At 38.3% G+C, this 21,327-nt stretch overlaps 1 protein-coding gene across 2 annotated transcripts in view; it reads left to right on the top strand.

Annotated features, from left to right (window-relative positions):
* kdm6al (lysine (K)-specific demethylase 6A, like) overlaps positions 1-20,985 on the top strand; it is a 39,540-nt gene extending 18,555 nt beyond the window's left edge. The window contains exons 6-29 of one of the 2 annotated variants that reach the window (XM_007244234.4): positions 483-603; positions 2,185-2,239; positions 2,936-2,970; positions 3,445-3,538; positions 3,684-3,810; positions 4,210-4,308; positions 5,124-5,343; positions 6,165-6,299; positions 9,907-10,053; positions 10,214-10,288; positions 10,977-11,084; positions 11,190-11,510; positions 12,063-12,796; positions 13,714-13,843; positions 13,929-14,034; positions 15,125-15,330; positions 15,625-15,686; positions 16,223-16,297; positions 16,482-16,630; positions 16,744-17,046; positions 17,544-17,685; positions 17,932-18,058; positions 18,725-18,895; positions 19,882-20,985. In XM_007244234.4, coding sequence (XP_007244296.3) covers positions 483-603; positions 2,185-2,239; positions 2,936-2,970; positions 3,445-3,538; positions 3,684-3,810; positions 4,210-4,308; positions 5,124-5,343; positions 6,165-6,299; positions 9,907-10,053; positions 10,214-10,288; positions 10,977-11,084; positions 11,190-11,510; positions 12,063-12,796; positions 13,714-13,843; positions 13,929-14,034; positions 15,125-15,330; positions 15,625-15,686; positions 16,223-16,297; positions 16,482-16,630; positions 16,744-17,046; positions 17,544-17,685; positions 17,932-18,058; positions 18,725-18,895; positions 19,882-19,911 — 3,772 coding nt within the window. In that variant the 3' untranslated portion in view covers positions 19,912-20,985. The remainder of the gene's footprint in view (positions 1-482; positions 604-2,184; positions 2,240-2,935; positions 2,971-3,444; positions 3,539-3,683; positions 3,811-4,209; positions 4,309-5,123; positions 5,344-6,164; positions 6,300-9,906; positions 10,054-10,213; positions 10,289-10,976; positions 11,085-11,189; positions 11,511-12,062; positions 12,797-13,713; positions 13,844-13,928; positions 14,035-15,124; positions 15,331-15,624; positions 15,687-16,222; positions 16,298-16,481; positions 16,631-16,743; positions 17,047-17,543; positions 17,686-17,931; positions 18,059-18,724; positions 18,896-19,881) is intronic. The other variant, XM_049479846.1, reaches the window with a different exon arrangement.
* Positions 20,986-21,327: the final 342 nt, after the last annotated feature.

Raw genomic sequence — 21,327 nt, forward strand, 5'->3', positions numbered from 1 at the left:
TTTAATTTGAACATTTGTAATACTTTGCTTTGTTTACAATACCACAATATATTGTGATATATTGAATCGTAACCCCTGTATTTTAATATGTATTGTCTCACCACTAAACACAGCTCTAATGCACAGTAATGCCTTTCATATCATTAGCAAAACTCTTTATGATAGTAATAAGGTGTTTATTAATAATCAATACAATTAATAAAATGTTTATGTGGTATTTTACTCTCCTGATATCGCTCCCTCCTCGAGCACAGTGATGATAACATGATGCACAGGCAGTGCTGGTGTAGTTTCCATGGTGATGTTTAACAGGCTCATTGTGTGGTTGGCGATGAGAAAGTAAAAGTGTGGGTTGGATTTTGCTGTTTAGTTCAGTCAGAGAAAGACTGAACACACAGGCTTCTTTACGTTTCAAATTATTACTGTTATTTTTTTTAATGATTTTCCCTTAATAATATATATATATACTTATTTTATTTCAGGGCGATTAAAGCATTTCAGGAGGTGCTGTACATTGACCCTGGATTCTCTCGAGCCAAGGAAATCCACCTGCGACTCGGGCTGATGTTTAAGGTGAACACAGACTACGAATCAAGCTTAAAGGTAGGAGCTGTTTACTGTGTATTACTGTGTATTAGCATGCATGTGTGTGCTCTTTTAATGGGGTTGTGTGTTCATGTGCTGTTTTGGGGGCATAAGCTTTTAATATGGGGTTTTATTTGCTTATACAAAGCATAAGAATGGTCTTCACCCTTGCCCAGATGTTTATATACACAATTATGTTCATTTTGCTATGCGCCCTTAGGTGTGTCTACAGCAGGTCAGACCCAGTGTTTAGTGATTTTTTTTATTTATTTTTTTTATTTGTGAATTCAGCCAGTTATAGTATAATTGAAAAAATCATATTACACATGATTATGATTTTATGTTAAAAATACATGCACCAGGCACTAGTTTACACTGCTTTGGGTTGCTTTAAAAACAATATTATGTTTTAAAGATACAGAGTTTGATCTGTATGTATCGGAAAAACAGATTTTTAGCCAAATTATGTGATTATGCGATTGACCAATATTTTTTTAAAAGTAGTCGATCGTGAGATCTGATCAGATCATAGTCAGGAGATAAGGATTACTGCCCTGTGTGAATCACTGCTTTGGCAAAAATACAGCAGAAAGAAAAGTCAGTAAAGTTAAAATAGTAATTTTTAAAACTGTAGCTACGAAGGATTTATAGTCTTTAAGTTTTTATTTAGTTTGTTCTGAAAAATAAAGTAAATTTCAGGTTGGGAAACGATGCATAGCACATTACAGAAGTCCTGTATGGCGACACAGTAGATTATTGTTGTTTTTATATGTATATTTTTGATAAGTCATCCGTTAATATAGCATATTTTAACCCCTTTCCACAGGTCCTATAGTGGCTTTTCTGCCAGGCACAGTTTAAATCGCCTCGGCTGACATTTTGAATAATTGTAAACAAATAAATCTCTTTTTTTTTTGCTGTAAATTCTCTCTGAAATGACAGAGAAACTTGTCGCTATGTGTAGGAGCAGTTTATCACTTTAAAAAAAATCATATATACCTGCAACAACTGTTTAGATCCTGAACATCCCCATCAAAAACTTCATCAGGGTTATGAAATAAAAAATAATATACAGCTTTCCATTTAACCATACATATCCTCTTTAAAACCCATCAGTGTATTTTTAATTAGGAATTAGGCACAGTGTGAGGACTTTTAAATTGAAAGCCGCTCAGAAAACAGCCTCATTCAAACTGCACATGAATTCTAAATGGTCCGTCTACTTTCATTGATTGACATCCATATCGTTCAATTTCAGCTTTCCTAAAATACACTGTAAGCCGCAATAGATCATTCAGAGCCAGAGATATTCCTATGAAATTAAAGATTTATACCAAGGAAGCATCACTGTGGTCATGTTTGTATGCCGAGTTCTGGCGCAGTTATCGATCATTGGTCCAAATGGGCCCGGGCATCGTGATTTTGGGCAAATTAATCACGTTTTAGATCACCCAGTGTGACCAAGTGTACATCTTTATCTGCAAGTGATTTCTTCCCATGTAACAGCTGAGTATTAACTGTATTTTTGTCTTTTTGTGTCTCCCACCCCCCCCATCCCCTCACCTGTCCTGTGATTTCTGTCTCTCTCTCCATCTCCAGCACTTTCAGCTGGCTTTGATCGACTCAAACCACTGCACTTTGTCCAAAGCTGAAAGTAAGTACTCTCACTCCCAATACGTTTTATTAGTTAAATTAGTTTCTATCTCAGTAAAGTTTTCTACTGCTTTACTAATTTATACATTTTATAATCATGATCATAAAGTTATTGTTGATATTATTTTACTATCTTTTAAATGGTTGCCCTGGAAACACCAATCCCTGTGTTGCTTAAAGTGTGAGATTAGGCTAAATACTCACACACTCAAGCTGTTTTTGCTTACTCTCTTTTTCTTTTTATCTTTATTTCTGTTTCTTTCTTCCTTTCTGTCATTTTTTCTCTTTTTTCATCTTTCTTTCTCTCCCAGTTTTTCTTTCTTTTTTCTTTTCCTTTTCTCTCTTCTCAATGTCTCTATTTTTCCCTCTCTCTTTCTCTTTCTTTCACTTTTCTTGCTCTCTTTCCTTCTATCTCTTTTTCTCTCTATAACGTGCTCTCTCTTTTGCACACATACTCTGTTTCTCTCTCTCTCTCTCTCTCTCTCTCTCTCTCTCTCTCTCTCTCTTACACACACGCACACAGGGGACATGAAGGGCAGTCTCACCTCTCAGTCTGAGTGGAGTCATTTGTTGTGTAGGAAAGCTGCAGAGCTGTGGACAGAGGCAGTTGTCTTTAAAGGAGAAGCTCAGCATTAGCATTAAAATACTTAATTTTTTTTTTAATCTAATTGTTGTTCTTTTTCTTTTGTTTTGACAGTTCAGTTCCACATTGCTCATTTGTATGAGATACAGGTAGGTTCTGCTTTTTATTCTCTGTTTATTCTGTTTGTCTACAGGTCATCTACAGTGTTGTCGGCTGTTTTGTCTAAATGCACATTGTGCCTAATTATTGTTGTGAGTGATTGTGTGAGAGTGTGTGTGTCTTGATAAATGAGTTATAATACAGTATTGGCAGTGTGTGTGTGTGATGTTCAGTCTGTATTGTCATGGCAACAAGAGAAGGAGCTTGTGGATCCCCTCGGCCAGAGTGTCGTGCCACAGCTCATCTTCTCCTGTGCCCTTTACTGCTGTCAGTCCGGCTGAACGTTTCAGACGTCAGTGGGCATCTGTACGCGTTTATGATACCAAGTACTTAGACTGATTTAAATTTAGATTATTTATTTTTGTGTTTATTATGATTTTTGTTTATTGCTTTATGCTTTTCTTTTTTACATATTGGCTCTGAATATCTCATTTCTGAACCCATTTTTTTCTTTATGCAAGCAGAAGAGATACCGTGCGGCAAAGGAAGCTTATGAAAGTCTATTAAAGACAGAGAATCTACCTGCACAGGTGAAAGCTGCTACGTTACAACAGCTTGGTAAGTTCTATTATAATATTTTTTGTTTGTTGTGGATTGAGCTGCATGTGGGATGTGTATGACTTTGTATGAAAAGTCTTTCTGACTTTCTTTCTGACATCTATCCATATTTTTACCCCTTTTTTCTCTCTCTCCCTGTCCACAGGATGGATGCATCATACGGTGGAGCAGCTGGGAGACAGAGCCAATAAAGACAGCTACGCTATTCAGTGTCTGCAGAAGTCTCTTGAGGCAGATCCCAACTCTGGCCAGTCCTGGTATTTTCTTGGCAGGTCAGTAAGGATGGTCCTTAGTTTCCTTTTATTACTTCAGAAAGCATGAGTCTCTGTGATTTGAAGACATTAAGTCCACTATATTGTCCATTAAATTGGACTAAAGTTTGGTTTTCACCCTTGTCTTTAGCCTGAAACCTGCTCAGCCTTATTTTCGGTATCTAAATCGTATGTAACTTGTCTATTTGAAGGTAAAAGAACATATTCTTCGTACAACACTTCAATTGGATCAGACAGTATGCTCCTTGCTAGTCTTTTTTTATTCTTTTTCTACAAGCTGATCTTCTACAAAATTCTCCCACATCATTGGAGCCAAGTCCTATCAGTCTATTCTTCACTTCACTTCTTCTGTTTTGCCTTTAAATTTATGTTCTTTTTTTGTTTGTATTATCTCTGTAGGTGCTACTCGAGTATTGGAAAAGTGCAAGATGCATTCATTTCTTACAGGCAGTCTATAGACAAATCAGAAGCCAGTGCAGACACCTGGTGCTCCATAGGGTACGTATGTGGTAATATCTTTATCTCACCAAGCCGGTTGTTCTCTTAAAACATAGAGTTGCTTATCTATACTGTATTGAAGTAATTCATTTTCAGATTACGTTTTACTTTTTATCTGACAATTATCTGAACTTTCTACTCCTTACATTTTAATAAAAATCGCCTCGTCACTCCTATTTTTTAATTTAATTTCAGCTCGTTTTTATTCCGGATTCTCGTCGTTTAATAAAACCCCTATCCAGATAAATCTCTCCATCCAGATAGAGTGAATCTGATTGTAATTGGATGTAGAGAAGTATAAACATATACCATACCGACTCCCTATTGGTTTATATGTGATCCATCACACCTGCACACGAGAACTCCAGACAAACTCCAGTCCAACTAAGCTTCTTTAATATATTTACATTCTACTATATTTAAAATACAATCATTTTTAATAGGCATATATGCAGCTGAAACACTAGGGAGAAGCCTAGTGCAAAATCCCAATCAACATTATAATTTCAATATTTTAATATTATAGTCATTATGGCTTTTAGAAAAATGTGTTTTGGGGGGGGCAGTGCACTATAGGGCTATATGACTTCTTAATTGCTTTATTTTACCCTTACATTACTTTTACTTTCATACTTTAAGTAGTTTTGAAACCAGTACATTTACACTTTTACTTGAGTTGATTCTTCAATACTATAATCTAACTATACTTTTACCTGAGTAATGAATGTGGAAACTTTTGACATCTTTTCAGATAGCTCTTTATAATAACTTCCTGTATTCTTTTTTTTTTTTTTTTTTTTTTTTTGCGTGCTCAGGGTGCTGTATCAGCAGCAGAATCAGCCCATGGATGCTCTTCAGGCATATATCTGTGCTGTGCAGTTGGATCACAGTCATTCTGCAGCCTGGATGGACCTGGGCACGCTGTACGAGTCCTGTAACCAGCCGCAGGACGCGATCAAGTGCTACATTAACGCGACGCGCAGCAAGGTCTGCAGCAACACAGCAGCACTCACCGCACGCATCAAATACCTACAGGTAAAGCCAGTGGCAAGTCAGTAGGCTCCTGTTATCTTCTGTGTAGCATCCAGATTTCAGCACTGACGAGCTACTGTGCAGAGGTCTTATGCTTGCCCTTCAAGCCTTAAACTGGCGGTGAACTTCAAATCAAAATAAAAAAAATCAGTATAAACAATGCATTCTAACTTTGGGCTGTATTGGAATGATTTCTTATTTACCTAGTGTATTTTAATTACAGACAAATTACAGTTCTGTACATTTATATATATGTCAACCCAGTTCAGATCTTATGTTTAATGTGTTGGTTGCAAACCCTCACATTTTACCAACATTGCCAACATGCCAAAAAGCCAAATTTTGATTTTGTTCTGATGTTTACCGCCAGCTGAGTGCTTGAGTATGTGTGTATGCACGTGTGTAATCGGGTGTCCAGTGAGAGTGGTCTGATTCTGTGGACATCCTTTTGTTCTGAACAAAGTTTTTTCATTGCATTTTACTTTCTCAATATTTTCATTTCAATTTCTGTTCTCAGATTTATTTATTTAATCCTCCCCATTCTTTGTATGTATGAATGAGTTTACCTGATTTAATGACAGTAGAACTACAAGCTTTACCATTGATTTTGCATTTTAAATTTGAGGTCACCTTCGCAGTGACTTTACTACACTAACTGCAGCACTAAGCAGCAAGATCTGGGTAGTGTGATCTCAGTAAATGCACCTCTTTAAATCCTTTAGTGTTTAGGCCTGAGGGCACCTATCTTATCTATATATTAAACTGTTCCGCCGCCCAACCTTAGATGGCTGTTTAAATATGTTTTTCACGCGTTTTCGTCCTAGGCTCAGTTGTGTAACCTTCAGCACACTAGTCTACAGAGTAAAAGTAAAATGCTTCCTAGTATTGAGGAAGCATGGAGCCTCCCAATCCCCGCAGAGCTTACCTCAAGACAGGGCGTCCAGAGCACAGCCCAGCAGGTGAGACCAGATAGTCGCACACCCTGAACACCATAACCCCTGACCCCTCTTCCCAACCACTCATACACACAATAAACAACACACACATACAACCACCTCACACCTCTCCAACTCTCAGATACAAGGCTCAACCGCTTCAACCATGCTTCTGACCTCTGGCTCTATAGAAGATTTAGGAGGACTGTTCATTATTTCTGACTTTTTTTTTGCCATTTTTATAGACTAAAGTATTAGATTATCACTTTTAGATTTAAATAAGAATGATTATTTTTTATAAATTGATACTACAGTCCTTCTATAATGTGTGTGTGTATATATACATATTCTTTTACCAGAGGAACCAATGAAACACAACAGGAGCATGGTTCATGTGTTTGAGCTTCACTAGTGTAGCTTTAGATGTTCTGTTTAGACCTGTGTTAAATCTGTATTCAGAGTTGAACCTTTTCCTGTCTCTAAACTCTAAACTTTATATTTTAAAAAGAAATTGGACTTTGTTTTCTAATTCATAAGATGTAAGCATCATAATAAAAGAGTTTGGATTAGACAAAAGTAGTGTATAAATTATAAACTCATTGAAAAATGTGATGTAAAATGTCATTACTCTGAGTACATTTTTGACTGGGTTTAGAAACCTGCAACCATTACAAAACAGAGGGCCCTAGTGTTACAGTACCTCCCCAGGACATTGCCGTAGTTGAGTTTGATAGTTTATAGAGTGTATGTGTGTGTGTGCGTGCGCATATGTGGGTGTTTTTCATTAATGGCACAGTACAATGAGCTTTTTCATTGATACTGATGCGCTCATGATAAATGTTGGGTTTATTTTTGCCATCTTTTTCTCCCTCCTTTACTCACAAAGGTAGGTTTATAAATCGTGTCAGTTTTTTCATGTTTTTCCAAACACAGTTTTACTAATCAAACACTTTTTTTCTGAGTTTAAGGCATAATTAGAAATTATTATTAGATGTGTTAAATGTTTCTGCCTAGCTGTATGCATGCGTGTAATCTTTTTTTCATGTTTAAAAGCCACATTATTATTATTATTCTTATTAACATTACTGATGCCGATGCTACTAATGGGAATTCCTTCAGGTTTGCACCACTTTGCAAGGAGACTCACAGACTAAATGCAAAATGTTACGACACTTTAAATAATGCTTAAAATAAAGCTCTCTTTGGGTGGGCTGATGGCATTATCCTCCCCTCATCACGAAGAGAGACGTTGGTTGATTTCAGATGCATCAAAGAAAACATGTGCGTGTCTTCACTCAATCATCCAACAAGAATTGTTGGGAGTATTGTATTTTTCGCGCTATAAGGTGCACTTAAAATCCTTACATTTTCCCAAAAATCGTCAGTGTGCCTTAATCCAGTACGTCTTGTGTATAAATTCTACCAGTCAGGTATTAAGGAGCAGTAAAGCCACTTCACTAAAGTACAGAGTTATACAGGAGTTTTTTAGTTTCAAGTTTCTCCAGCACCGAGGCAGGATCAGTATTAGCATTAGCTGCAAAGTGCTAGCTCTTTTTCTATTCAGAAGTGAGTATATCTGTTTACATCCCAGGGTTATCTTATCGCCGGACGCCGCCATCTTAAGGTAAAGTCATGACGAGTCGAGCGTGTACTGTTGACAGAACTACATGCTGTACATGTGAAGAAGGCATGACTGGGATGTGTGCTTATTCTGAGGGAGGAGTCTGTGAAATATTTTACTGCATTAAAAAAAGGGTTTGTGATGTGCATGGTTAAAATCTTGAATGGGTGCCGATGCAAATATCCTAACAAGCCACAAAAGAACTGAAGGCCAATTTATACTGCTGCGTCGAGTCAATGTGTTGCCTGTGGCATTGCTTTTGGCATAGCCTGCAAGAGTGCGCTACATAGTGAAGCGCTTTAATACTTCTGCCTTCGTCCATCTGCGTCACTCTGCAGTTTATACCATGAAGGCGGGAACACTAGGTATGATGGGCCATCACAGCAGCCTCTTCACGTTGGGCGATACGTAGTTACTTTTCTAGGGAGGCTCGAGTCAGGCTATGCCTTAGGGTCAACATCTGGCAACCACTGCTAAGCGTTGATGTTGTCTGCCCAGTTGTGGTAATCCCTAGTAATAGAGTAAAGGCCAATTCATATTTGTTTCAAACCTACAGTATAGCATTCACGTACCCTGCACATAGACGCATGCCCTTCGCTGCAGCCTGATTTACTTCTCTGCTGAAATCTAACTACACGTTGCAGACAAAAGCAGCTGTGATTGGTCCACCAAGCTTTATGTTCCCGCCCACACCTTCACACCTTTGCAGTTTAAACTGAGGAGCCCACAAGCGCAGAAATATAAAGTGTCTAGTTGCACAGGTCCCCCATGCAGGCTACGCTGCAGGCTACATGATGCCCAACACAAACTTGGATCAGGCTGAGATTTCTCACTATCGCTGCTTTTACTCTGGTCCAGTCGGATAGGGCATAAGAAAATGCATAAGAAAGTGTTGTTAAAAAGCTCAGTTTTAACTTTCTACTTCTTTTGTGTTAAAGCTCAGGCTCTGAGCTTAATGTCTTAATGACAATCGTGGGTAGGGTTGGGCTGGATTTTTTGGGGGGCTTGATCTAACTTCAAAATTGGGTGGAAGAATGAAATTGGCACACTTTAAATCCCAAACTTAAAATATTTTTTTTTAAATAGTAAAAAAACAAAAATTAAGCTCAGCAGTTTACTTATGGGTGCATCATTACCAGAGATATATAGTAAATAAGTAAAACTACTTCACTACTGTACTCAAATTCTAAAATACTGTATATACTAGAGTATTATTTCTACTTCACTACATATTTTGAATGAGTGTAATACTTTATTCTGAATGATTGAAGCTGCTCATCATTGAGTGAATCAAGAGCTCGATCTGATCTTATAAGATCTCTCTGCTCCCGTTCTGCCTTTAGCACTGCTAACTTTCCACTGAAAATGAAAATAATGTTTAGTTTTATAAACTTTAGTATTTCTACTTAAGTGTGCGGCATTAAGAACACTTCAACCTCTACTCAAGTCACTTTTTGATAGAGCACTTGTACTTTTACTCAAGTCTGGGTCTCTTGTACTTCATACATATCTGATCATTACACCCTGATTACACACTTGGAAAGCAATACTGCTAGAAACCTCGGATATCCTGCCCACTAAAGCCATGTGTGAAACTGTCCAAAGACATATCTGTTCCTTCTAGTGTGCTTAAGGTGCTTTTACCAATCTGAGTGCATCACAGTTAAAGCCATTATGCCACTGTTTCTTCTTCCTAATACTGGGGGCACGTTGCTCTGCACTATTTAGTGGCTTTTTCTGCTTTACAACACCCATTTACACTAAACACATCTCTGAATTAACCTGTTAATGAGCTGATTAGTTGTATCAGGTGTGTTGGTAGCAGGAAAACTACAGATCCGCAGGACAGGGTGCCTCCAGGACCAGGCTTGAGAAACAGTGGTCTATAAAATTACACATGCATTTACACACATCTATTTCTCCCTTTCTCTTTCTTCCCCTGTCTCGTTTGCCGTATTCTTTTGTTCTGTCTTATTACGCTCATCACTTTGGTACTTTACTTTTTCTCAGGCATGTAAACCCCACACCAGTACAGGCGGTGGTCTCACTGGGGCACATGGCTCAGGGCAGACCCTGCCACCCCATGTGAGTCCTCTTGGCCAGGGAGAAGAGCAGTCGAGTCCAGCCAAGAGGAAGAGAACCTCCAGTCCTGCCAAGGTACATAATAGTCTTAAGCAAATTACCGAAAGAGTATTTGATTTTAGTCTCAAATGGCTTTTTGTATGTCTTTTTACATCACAATGCAGAATGTGTGTATTGTTTGCAGTGTTAAATATATGTTTTTTTGTTATTTTTTTTTGTTATTTGTGATACACAGAGTTCTGCAGAGTGGGGCAATAGCCCAGCACAGCAACAGACTCCAAATTGGTACTTGTCGCCTCAGAAACTACAGGTGAGCAAACTTAAGCAGGTTTATGTTTTTAAAAACTAAATTGCTTGTCATCAGCCAATCACGCAAACGCACACAGAAACGAGGAGACCATGGAAACTCCACCCAGATAGGGAATTGAACCCAAGACCCTAGTGCTAGGAGGAGAATGTGCTTACCACCTTTGTACCTTGGTATACTTCGGTATGCTAAATATCTGATCCAGTCCATGATTGGGAGTCAAGAGAAGTAACTACATACAGTCAATGAGATCACATACTAAAAGGAAATATGCATCCAAAATCCACTTTCTGTTTCCCCTGTTTTATCAGAAAATGACTATTAAACTCTAGAAGGAGCTCACAAGTGAGTTATCCATGACTGGGGTGAAGGGACATAAAAACTTAGACCAAGTAGTTAGTTACTATTTTTAAGCATTCTTAAATTTATAAAGTAATGTTTTTTACAAAAACACTAGCATTAGTACACTAGTATTACTGCTACTGTGTGATATTGTGTAGTGAGAACTTCAAAATAAGTGGCATGGCTAAATTGGAGAGAATGTTAGATAAAACTATGTAGAACTGCATTAAAATCTAATGGAATTGAATCGTTTTGCTTATTAGCAAGCATCATGCATCCCTGGTAAAATGCAGCACAGTTTGCATTCAAGACTGAATCCCTTCTATTTCCTGACTTTTTATATTTCCAGCTGTTGGAGCAGATGCGGGCCAACAGAGCAAATCTGAAGCCGATGCAGATGCAGATGTTGGAGCAGCTGGAGGCACAGCTCTCAGCCATGCAATTGCACCAGCAACAGGTATGCTCATATTTTGCAGCCCTAAAGTCTTCTCTTGAGAGTCGCCTAATAAATAGTTTCCAGCTCAAAACCCTTAACTTGCTTTGGTTTCCTTTTCTTGTCTAGATGAGACAGAATGCGCCTGGGCAGGTTCGGTCCGCCCTCCCAAACGGCCCCACGGCCGGCCCTTCACTGCCTCTGCAGCCCCCCTCCCGCAGTCCCGCAGTGCGCCCCCTCTGTACTGCTCAGCCACTAGCCAATGGGCCCTTCCCTGCCAGCCCCAGTTCAGGCCCCCGCACCGGCCCTCACCCACCCTCTGTCGGCAATAATCACACGCCGGGAACGGGAACCAACGGAGACGTGCCTTACCTGCACCCTAACGCACTACCTCACAACTGCACAAGCCCGGGCGACGCATGGAAGAGCCAGCATCTCAACTCCACTCAGGTCAGGCCTCGCTGTGCGCCATTCTGCTGATGCCATTTGATTCAAGATACAGAGCTTTCGATTCAATATTTATTTTATATTCAGAGTTCGTACGGTCATGAAAAAAATGGAAAAGTCATGGAATTTGAAAATAGCAATTTCCAGGTCTGGATAAGTTTAGTAAAAATAAAAATACCCAGAAAGTTTTGGAAAAGTCATGGAAATTTGGTCTACAAAGTTAAAGAGTCTACAGAGTTGGTTTAGTAATTTAGCCCTATACAATAAAGCTATCAGGATCTGACACATATTTTATTATTAAAGGTTGTGTGTCAAAAATGTTATCAGATAAATTTAAGGCCTACTTAAATTAAGGCCTAATCAATTTTGATTATAGTTTTAGTTGATTTTTGGTTTTATTCATGTCTGTGCTGATTTTTTGAGTTTTTAAATCGTATGGTCATGAAAAGTTGCCTTAAATGTATGGAAAACTCATGGAAAAAATCCTGCAAATTTATTGGTTAAGTGTGTGTTTGTTTTCCCAGAATTCAACCTCACTCTTTTCTCGTTCTGCAGGGGCTTCAGAAAGGCCCAGGTTCGCATTGGGCAGGTCCTAATGGAGACCGGGCTCCCTCTTCCAGCGGTTCGGCCGACGGTGGCCCTCACAATCAGGTTGGACATTCCACCACGACCCCCGTTGATCCCTCTGAGCCTGCTGTCAATCACCTGTCCTCGCCCACCACTTCCTCTGCCTCCTCTCCTGCTTCCTCCTCCGTACACACAGCTACCTCAGGTGCCCCCCTGACCAAAGAGAGTGACCACCCGCAGGGCAACGGTCCCACTGCCACCAACCACCACAGCCCCAACCACACCCCCACCTCTACGTCCACGTCTGGTTCGCCAGCCGCCCACTCCTCAGACAATCCCCAGCTCTCTGCCCTGTTAGCAGGCAAGGAGAGCCCGGCTGCAGGCCCCAGGGTCAACCACGTCCACCTGGCGGTCGCTCTGCCCGCGCCGGGCAGCTCGGCCGCCTCCTCCCCCGCTTCAGCCCTGTCCACCACCTCCCCGTCGCCCCGCGCCAACGAGCTAACGGCCAGCCTTAACAAGCCCGGCTCATCCACACCGGGACCACCACCCACAGTCACCGTCAACGGGAGTGGAGGAGGGGCTTGTTCCGAGGACTCTCAGAGCCCGCTAAAGGCAGAACCTCCAGAGATCTGCTTCAAACCGGCCCCTCCCCACAGACCCTCCCACTCCTCGTCCACCGTCTCCATCTACCCAACTTCTTCAGACATCCTCAAAGCCTGCAGGTGAGTTCAGGTTTATAAGCTCGTCCCTGTGTCTCCCTCTTGTGGTCGGCCAGAGTTAGACACTTTATCTTGTTCCTGAAGTTGAAGAACCTGGAAACACAAAACCTGAAGTTTTACAGGTTTAATTAGGGTTGGGAGGTTAATTGAATTAATTTGATTAAGGAAATTGATTAATCAAAATGGAAAAATGGTATATGTATAGGAGCTGCCAGAGGGAATTTCAGTAGATAGAGATTTGCGTCTTAAAATTTAACCTTTAAATAACTGTTTTAAAAGGAAATTATGTTTATGCTAGCCCTGAATTATCACATCAGTTTTTTTTTTGTTGCTATTTTTAGCAAAGGTAAAATTTACACTGTTCTTATTTCCCATTATATATCTACTAGAGAGATTATATCTGTCCAGTATCATTTATTTTACTTTAATCCTGGATATATGGAGATATTTGGAGTGCATTATTATTATTATTATTATTATTATTATTATTATTATTATTATTATTATTATTATTATTAGTATCAAGAAATTTTGGATCATTAACTTCTGTTACAAATCTGATACAATTCTTCTATTTTTTAATATCTCAGTTAGGGTTAGTTTGTTGCAGTAGTGTATTCTATATTTTTAATTGAGTGTTTTGTTTTATCACCAAGACTATTTTTATGGCAAACAATTGATCACCTCTAGTTTACACAGTTTTTAATATGAAAGCTGAATTTAAGGTTGAAATAAAAATAAATAAATACAAATTTTGCAATTAAATATTATGTAAACAATGTTTTCCCCATGTGTTTTTTATTTCTTTATTATTATTAGTAGTATTTTTATTTTATTTTATTCAGGCTGCTGAATAAATTTTTTTTTTTTTTTTATATATACTTTTATATTTATTAAATACGTGTCTCCTGCTCCTGCAGAAACCTTGGAAAGAACGGTCTGTCGAGCAGCAGCATCCTCCTGGATAAGTGCCCCCCACCCCGCCTTCCTCCTCCTCCGACGCCCCCTCTTCCCAAGGACAAGCTCAACCCCCCCACGCCCAGTATCTACGTGAGTGCACCACAACTGCTTCTATCAGCCCCTCGTTAACTAATTACAGTATGATTTATATTATTGGTGTTTTTTTCTGTTACAGCTGGAGAATAAGAGGGACGCGTTCTTTCCCCCCCTGCACCAGTTCTGCACCAACCCATCCAACCCCGTCACCGTCATCCGCGGCCTGGCAGGAGCTCTCAAACTGGGTTAGCGCACTCACAAATTCCAAATAAAATTGTTGTAATTTCTAGCATTTATTTACAGAAACTGAGAAATTGTCAAAATAAGGAAATGAACAGTTCTTTCAAATCTCAGATAATTCAAAGAAAACTAATTTATTTCAATTTAGAAACGAACATACCACCAAATATTGATTTTTGAACTCTGCCTGAGTTAAAGCATAAGTATTGTTCCTAAATGAATATGCAAAAAATGTTCTAAATGACACAATTATTTTTGGAATTTGAAAAAACTATTTCAGTTTTTTACAGAATAAAAACAACAGATCTTGACTTTACTCAACCATTCACCTATAAATAGTAAAATCAAAGAAACTGATCATTTTGAAGAGATCTCATAACTTTTTCTGGAGCTGTATATCTAATCCATCTAATTCAGATGTATGGATGCTGTGCATGTATCTTTGTGTAAATGTATCAGAACTGGGTGATAATCTCAGTATTGTTAAATAATTAAATGCTATTTTACATTACCATGCTGAAATGACTCAAATCTAATGTTAAACAGATCTGATTTTTTTTAAGGCTGTATGTCAAAATTGATCTTTTAGGGCTGGGAGGGTAAACAAATCAATTTACTATAAAAGCTGCATGTAAGATTGAAGGGGGGCTGCTTAATATTCATAAAAATAGATGAATTAAATGTAAAGGAAGCAAGAGCTTGTGCATCATTTTAAACCATGCTGCCTGTTTACAAAAAAAAAACTGAAGCAGTCGTGGAAAAACTAAAAATTGTAATCAGTAATCACTCATATATACATTTATTTATTATTATTATTAATTTATTATTATTATTATTATTATTTTTTTTTTTTACACAATATCGCCCAGCCCTAAAATCAACCAGTCTTTCACATGTGGTTCTAGGTTGGATATATATTCAATATATGAGCATGCAACATGTGATCAGTTTCTGCATATTCATGGTTCATGCATGTAATTGGAAGGACTGAGCTTCTTCTTCTTTTCCCTTGACAATTGAGCACAAATGTGCCTTTATTTGTACATGTACTAATATTTAATATCTGTTTTGACCCCTCTCCACTTGTCTGTGTAGACCTTGGTCTTTTTTCCACGAAGACTCTGGTGGAGGCTAACCCAGAGCACCTGGTGGAGGTGCGGACGCAGCTGTGCCAGCCAGCTGATGAGAACTGGGACGCCAGTGGCACCAGGAAGCAGTGGAGGTGTGAGAGCACCCGCTCCCTCACCACTATCGCCAAGTACGCCCAGTACCAGGCAGCGTCCTTCCAGGAGTCACTACGGGTACGTTTCTACACAGTGCACTATAGAACTTTTGTTCTTAATGGCTTTATTTTTTCTCCTTACATTACTTTAACTTTAATACTTAAAAACTAAGTCGTTTTGAAACCAGTACTTTTAGACTTTTACTTAAAGAGTAAAACGTCTCAAGTTGATGCTTCAACTTCTAAAGAAGTATTTTAAACCCTAGTATCTATACTTTTACCTACAGAGTAATAAAATTGTGACGTCCTTATTGGCACAACACATCACATTTAATGTGTACCCGGTCATGAATTTCATGCTTGTGTGTTTTAGGAGGAGAATGAGAAAAAGGGACAGAAGGAACTCTCAGACTCTGAGATGTCGTCATCAGAAAAGTATGTGTATATTGATTTTTGTACCTGTGTTCTTATTTGTGTGTATAGTGGTACTTAAAAGTTTGTTAACGCTTTAGAATTTTCGATGTTTCTGTATAAGTATGACCTAAAACATCATCAGATTTTCCCCACATGTCCTAAAAAGAGATAAAGAGAACCCAAGTGAGATATAATATAAAATATTATACCTGGATATTCTTTTTTAAGTAAAATGATCCAATATTACATATTTGTGAGTGGACAAAGTATGTGAATCTCTGGTATCTCTAAAAGGGGTCGACCAACAAAGCTCACTCCAAGAGCAAGGCATGTAATAGTCGATGAGGTCACAAAGGACCCCAGGGTGTCTTCTAAGCAACTGAAGGCCTCTCTCTCATATTGGCTAATGTTAATGTTCATGAGTCCACTGTCGGATACAATGCAGATACAATACAATAGATACAATATTTTTGTCTCTTTATTAATCTACTTTTAGGTATTGTGTGAAAATAAGCACTACTGTATTTACTAAATTTTCTTCACTCTTTTCTCTCTAGTGTTGCAAGAAGGAGGAAAGGTCCTTTCAAGCAAATCAAGTTTGGGACAAATATTGACGTTTCAGATGAGAAAAAGTAAGTGAACGAATTTTCTCATACAGTTAAATATAATAATCTGTAGCTTAAATATTGCAGATAATATATTTTGCAGTTTTAAAACATAATTTAAAATGCATAAATAATAATAATAATCAAACAGCCAGAAGATACCTGAGGTAAATCCTGCATTAAATATTTGTGTTGTGTGCTCCCTCTGCAGGTGGAAGTTGCAGTTACAGGAGCTGAGTAAGCTGCCTGCGTTCGGTAGGGTGGTGTCTGCAGGAAACCTGCTCAGCCATGTTGGTCACACCATTCTGGGCATGAACACCGTCCAGCTCTTTATGAAGGTCCCTGGCAGTAGAACACCTGGTCAGTACCATTAGTCCAATAAGGAGAGGGTGTGGTTTATATAAATACGGTATGTAAACACCTGTATCAGGTGCTCACTCTGCTATAATTACATTATTTCCTTCCTGCTTCAGGTCATCAAGAGAACAACAACTTCTGCTCAGTGAACATCAACATCGGTCCGGGGGACTGCGAGTGGTTTGCGGTGCCTGAGCCGTACTGGGGAGTGATGAGTGAATTCTGTGAAAAGAACAACATCAATTTCCTCATGGGTTCATGGTGGCCTAATCTGGAGGACTTGTACGAGGCCAACGTGCCAGTATACCGGTTTATCCAGCGACCCGGGGACCTGGTGTGGCTAAACACAGGCACGGTGCACTGGGTCCAGGCCATTGGCTGGTGCAATAACATCTCCTGGAACGTGGGCCCTCTGACGGGTATGTTTGAGTGTTTAGTAGAATTTCAGTGAAAAGTTACTCAATTACAGTAAATCGGTTCAAAATGTGAAAATCACATATTATATAGATGTATTAAACACAAAGAGTGATCTATTTTTAGTGTTTGTGGATGATTATGGCTTACAGCCAATAAAACCCCCCAAATTTTAGTATTCTATTTTGGCAGTGTGCCAAGTCCTGCTGGAAAATGAGAGCCATCTGTTGGTGTTGGTGAGTTATATCAAGTGCAAAGTCAGGAAAATCAAGACTTGGCACGCTGCCCACACTACCAAATGTACTAATTAGTCTTATATAATATTTAAATTTTCTGACACACTAATTTCTTTTTTTTTTTTTTATTATTGTAGCAAACTTGCAAAACCTGCAAAAAATAAATAAATAAATAAATCCCCCCTGTATATAAAATGTTTACTTCTACAGGTAGCTTCACTCACTCTACTGCATTTCTCATTAAGTTTTGTGTTTGTTCTCCACAGCACATCAGTATAAGCTGGCTGTGGAACGCTACGAGTGGAACAAGCTCCAGAGTGTGAAGTCTACAGTTCCTATGGTGCATCTCTCCTGGAACATGGCGAGGAACATCAAAGTGTCCGACCACAAGCTCTTTGAGATGATCAAGTGAGTTCTCGCTTTTAGGATGGGGGCTTTTTGATATGGCATGCCATAAAAACATGAACCAGAAATCAGATCTCATTCACCTGACACTGGCTGTCATGGCTTGCTTCAACTCCCATAATTCACTTTGCTTTTCGAGTGTTTAACTTCTCTCACAAGATAACACCTTACTACTACTTTTTGCCTTAAAATCAAATGTTTGTATGTTTATTGTGAGTTTGATTTTGTTTTATTTGTTGGGGTTTGCAGGTTCTGTTTGCTTCGGACGCTGAAACAGTGTCAGACAGTGAAGGAGGCTCTGGTGGCGGCAGGAAAAGAGACCATTTGGCACGGAAGAAGCAGGGATGAACCTGCACGCTACTGCACCATCTGTGAGGTGGGTCATTTCTTTTTTATTTCATTTTTAAATTATTCATAGTTTTCAGTGGGGATGCCCCAGTCATTTGATATTTATGTATTTTTATGGCAGTGCATATAATATAATAATTAACTTAAAAAATATATCCTTTTAGCACAAAATTAACAAGTACTAAATAGCCATACGAGTGAATGAATTTAAATATGCATATTTTCTTAAATAAACAAACTAAAGAGTGTCGCACAACTTTACAACAAACAATCAAACTCTGTGATTAATCATAATTAAGATCTTGATTCATTTTCTTGGGAGGGGGTTGGTAATAATAGTGTCGTGTGGTTTAGGTCCAGATTTAGACTAGCCTTTTATAGTATCCATATAATAATAATAATAATAATATAATAATGTTTTGATGCATTTTAAGTTCGAATATTTTTGTGGGTGTGTGAGCAAGAGTTTGGAAGAAAATGTAGTAGTAAATCTATAGTGAACTTATGGAGTAACAAGGTAGCGTAAAATGTATTGATGAATCTGTGATCAGTAAAATCCTTTTCCATTCACGATCCTTTAATAATTACCTGATTGGATCAGGACATTCCCAGTTTATATAGGTTTTTTTTTATGCTTAATTCAGTGTTTTACCGACTTCTTGCATTAAATAATACCATGATTTATATTTTTTAGGTGGAAGTTTTCAATCTTCTGTTCGTGACGAGTGAAAGCTACTCCCGGAAGACGTTTGTGGTTCACTGTCAGGACTGCGCTCGCAAAGGTAGCAGTGAACTGGACGGCTTTGTGGTGCTAGAACAGTACAAGATGGAGGACCTCATGCAAATCTACGACCAGTTCTCATTAGTAAGTCTTTAGCTTATTATCGATATAGCCCATCACTGACCCTGTTCACACCGTCTCACTTAGTATTGATGCAGATTTTTCTGCTATACAGAATTTCTTTTTCTCATTGCATGACTACTTGGTACTTTTAGATAAAAGTATTTGTAATGATGCATAATTTATCCCTCTATTTAATAGACTTTTTCACACTATTTCTTTTTACTTGAAAGAAAGGGATAGTTATTTCAGTCAAACAAATAATTAATAAAAGAAATTGGGATTAATGTTGTTTAATGTAATGATTAGGCAAGCTACAAGAACACACAGTCGGGGGGAAAAATGTTTGTGTGATTGACTTAAATCAAAAATGACTTGCATATCCTCTGTCCTTTGCTTACGCCCACTGGTTCACCAGCCTGCAATAATGGGATTGCGCCCTCTGGTGTCCAAACAGTGCGACTGCATAACATTTTATTAACAGAATATGAAATCGTATATTTCCAAGATGTACATTGAACATTTGCGATGCTTCGTGTGACTATGCTTTATTATATTCATGTAATATTCTAGGTCCCTAGTTAATTCAGATATATGTTTTTATAGTACTAATGACTGCAGAATGTTTGTGGAAGACCGAGACTGAGCCTTGCTCTCTCTGGGTGGGTACAGTAGATGACACTCTCTTCCCTCATCACTCTTAGGGTGATGTGGATCAGTACAAGGCTGCATCTGTGAGCTGATGTATCAGAACCGAGTCGCTGCGCTTTCCATACTTGGCAATGCTAGAATGATCCAGAATGTCATGATAATAATAATAATGCACTCCAAATATCTCCATATATCCAGGATTAAAGTGAAATAAATGATACTGGACAGATATAATCTGTCTCTAGTAGATATATAATGGGAAATGAGAACAGTGTGAATTTTTCTTTTGCTAAAAACAGCAGAAAAGTCTTTTATACCATATAAAAGTTATAAAATATTTATTTTTTCTTTTTCCTCAGGCACCTCCGCTGCATTCATCTTCATCTTGACATTAAGACTCTGTAGGTGTGGACAGTATCGCATTACAGGAACTTTATAAAAACGGACCATTTCTGATATTCAGGAAAGTCGAGGCAGTCCGGTGCATGGCTGGAGACCGTGGCGACCGCCCAGGGCTGCCGGCTGAAGCGGCTGTGTGTGTCTATGCAACCTGTTGATAAACTGCAGCGCGTCACGCCGGCCTACAGGGGGCGGTAGCGGATGCACTTCCTCTCCCAGACCTCTCCCTTCTCTACGGCTCGGCTCTGCTTCTCTACAGAAACGAAATCAAAAACCACGGGGGAGAAATTTACGGGAAAATGTTTTGTACATATTGTCTGTCACAACTGGCATCGTCACTTAAAGACTACTGACTTGAGACAAACCCCTCCCTCCTCCTCCTCTTCCTCCTCCTCGTCCTCCTTTCCTTCTTTTCTTTTTTGTATTTTGTTAATGGGCTGAAACCTGATCCTTTTATCCTTGTGTCTCAAAGTTCGTCCCTTACACGAGGGAGCACTAGCCTAGCTGGTCTTTTTGTATGGTAGATAGCAATTTTACGACTTCTTTGGATGGCAAAATCTACAAAAAATAAGACAAAAAAAACCTATAAAAAAAACTTTGTAATGTGAAGATTTAGGTGATATAATTTTTTACTGCTTTTAAGTTTTGTCTCGTTATTTTGAAACCATGATGTTCAATATTTTTGTTTATGTAAGAAAAAGGAAAAAAAATGAGGAAGAAAAAAAAAAAATAACAGCCAAGTCACAAAGAAAAATGGATTGCACATAGACTAAGGAATAAAGTTTAAATTGTGATTTTTTTTTCCCCTTTGGTTGTTTCTAATCTTGATGTACATTTACACTATTTATAAATACATATTTATTGCTTGAAGATATTTGTTGATGGAATGCTGTTATTTTTCCCAGAGTACCTGCCATTAAATTTGAAGGAGTTTTGTCATTTAAACTCTACTCCTGCATTTTCTATATAGAAATAAAACTGCTTAGCAAGCGTTGTACAGAAACCATTAAATTGTTTTATTGTTTGAAGAATGTTTTACGAGTTATTAAAACAAGTTCACAACATGTCCATGCACATTTTGTCTGATTGCAAAATACCCTGTTAAAATATATATATATATATATATGTGTGTGTATATATACGTTTGTTCCAGTTGTGTACTACCAACAAATCTTAAAATCTGATATACTATTATCTTCAACTATTATTACCCGTCAGGTCATATCATATCCTGAAATCCTGAAAAAGTTTTGTTTTTATGTTGAATTTAAAAAATGCAATGCACTTTTATTATTATTATTATTTTTTTTCCCCTTAATGTTTTCAGTATTCATAATAAAAACTAAACAGTTCAGGATATGATTTGACCTGATAGTTAGTTAATGACAAAAATAAAAAGGAAACTT

The sequence above is a fragment of the Astyanax mexicanus genome, chromosome 5 (genome assembly GCF_023375975.1).
Source record: "Astyanax mexicanus isolate ESR-SI-001 chromosome 5, AstMex3_surface, whole genome shotgun sequence".
In the NCBI taxonomy this organism is placed as follows: domain Eukaryota; kingdom Metazoa; phylum Chordata; class Actinopteri; order Characiformes; family Acestrorhamphidae; genus Astyanax; species Astyanax mexicanus.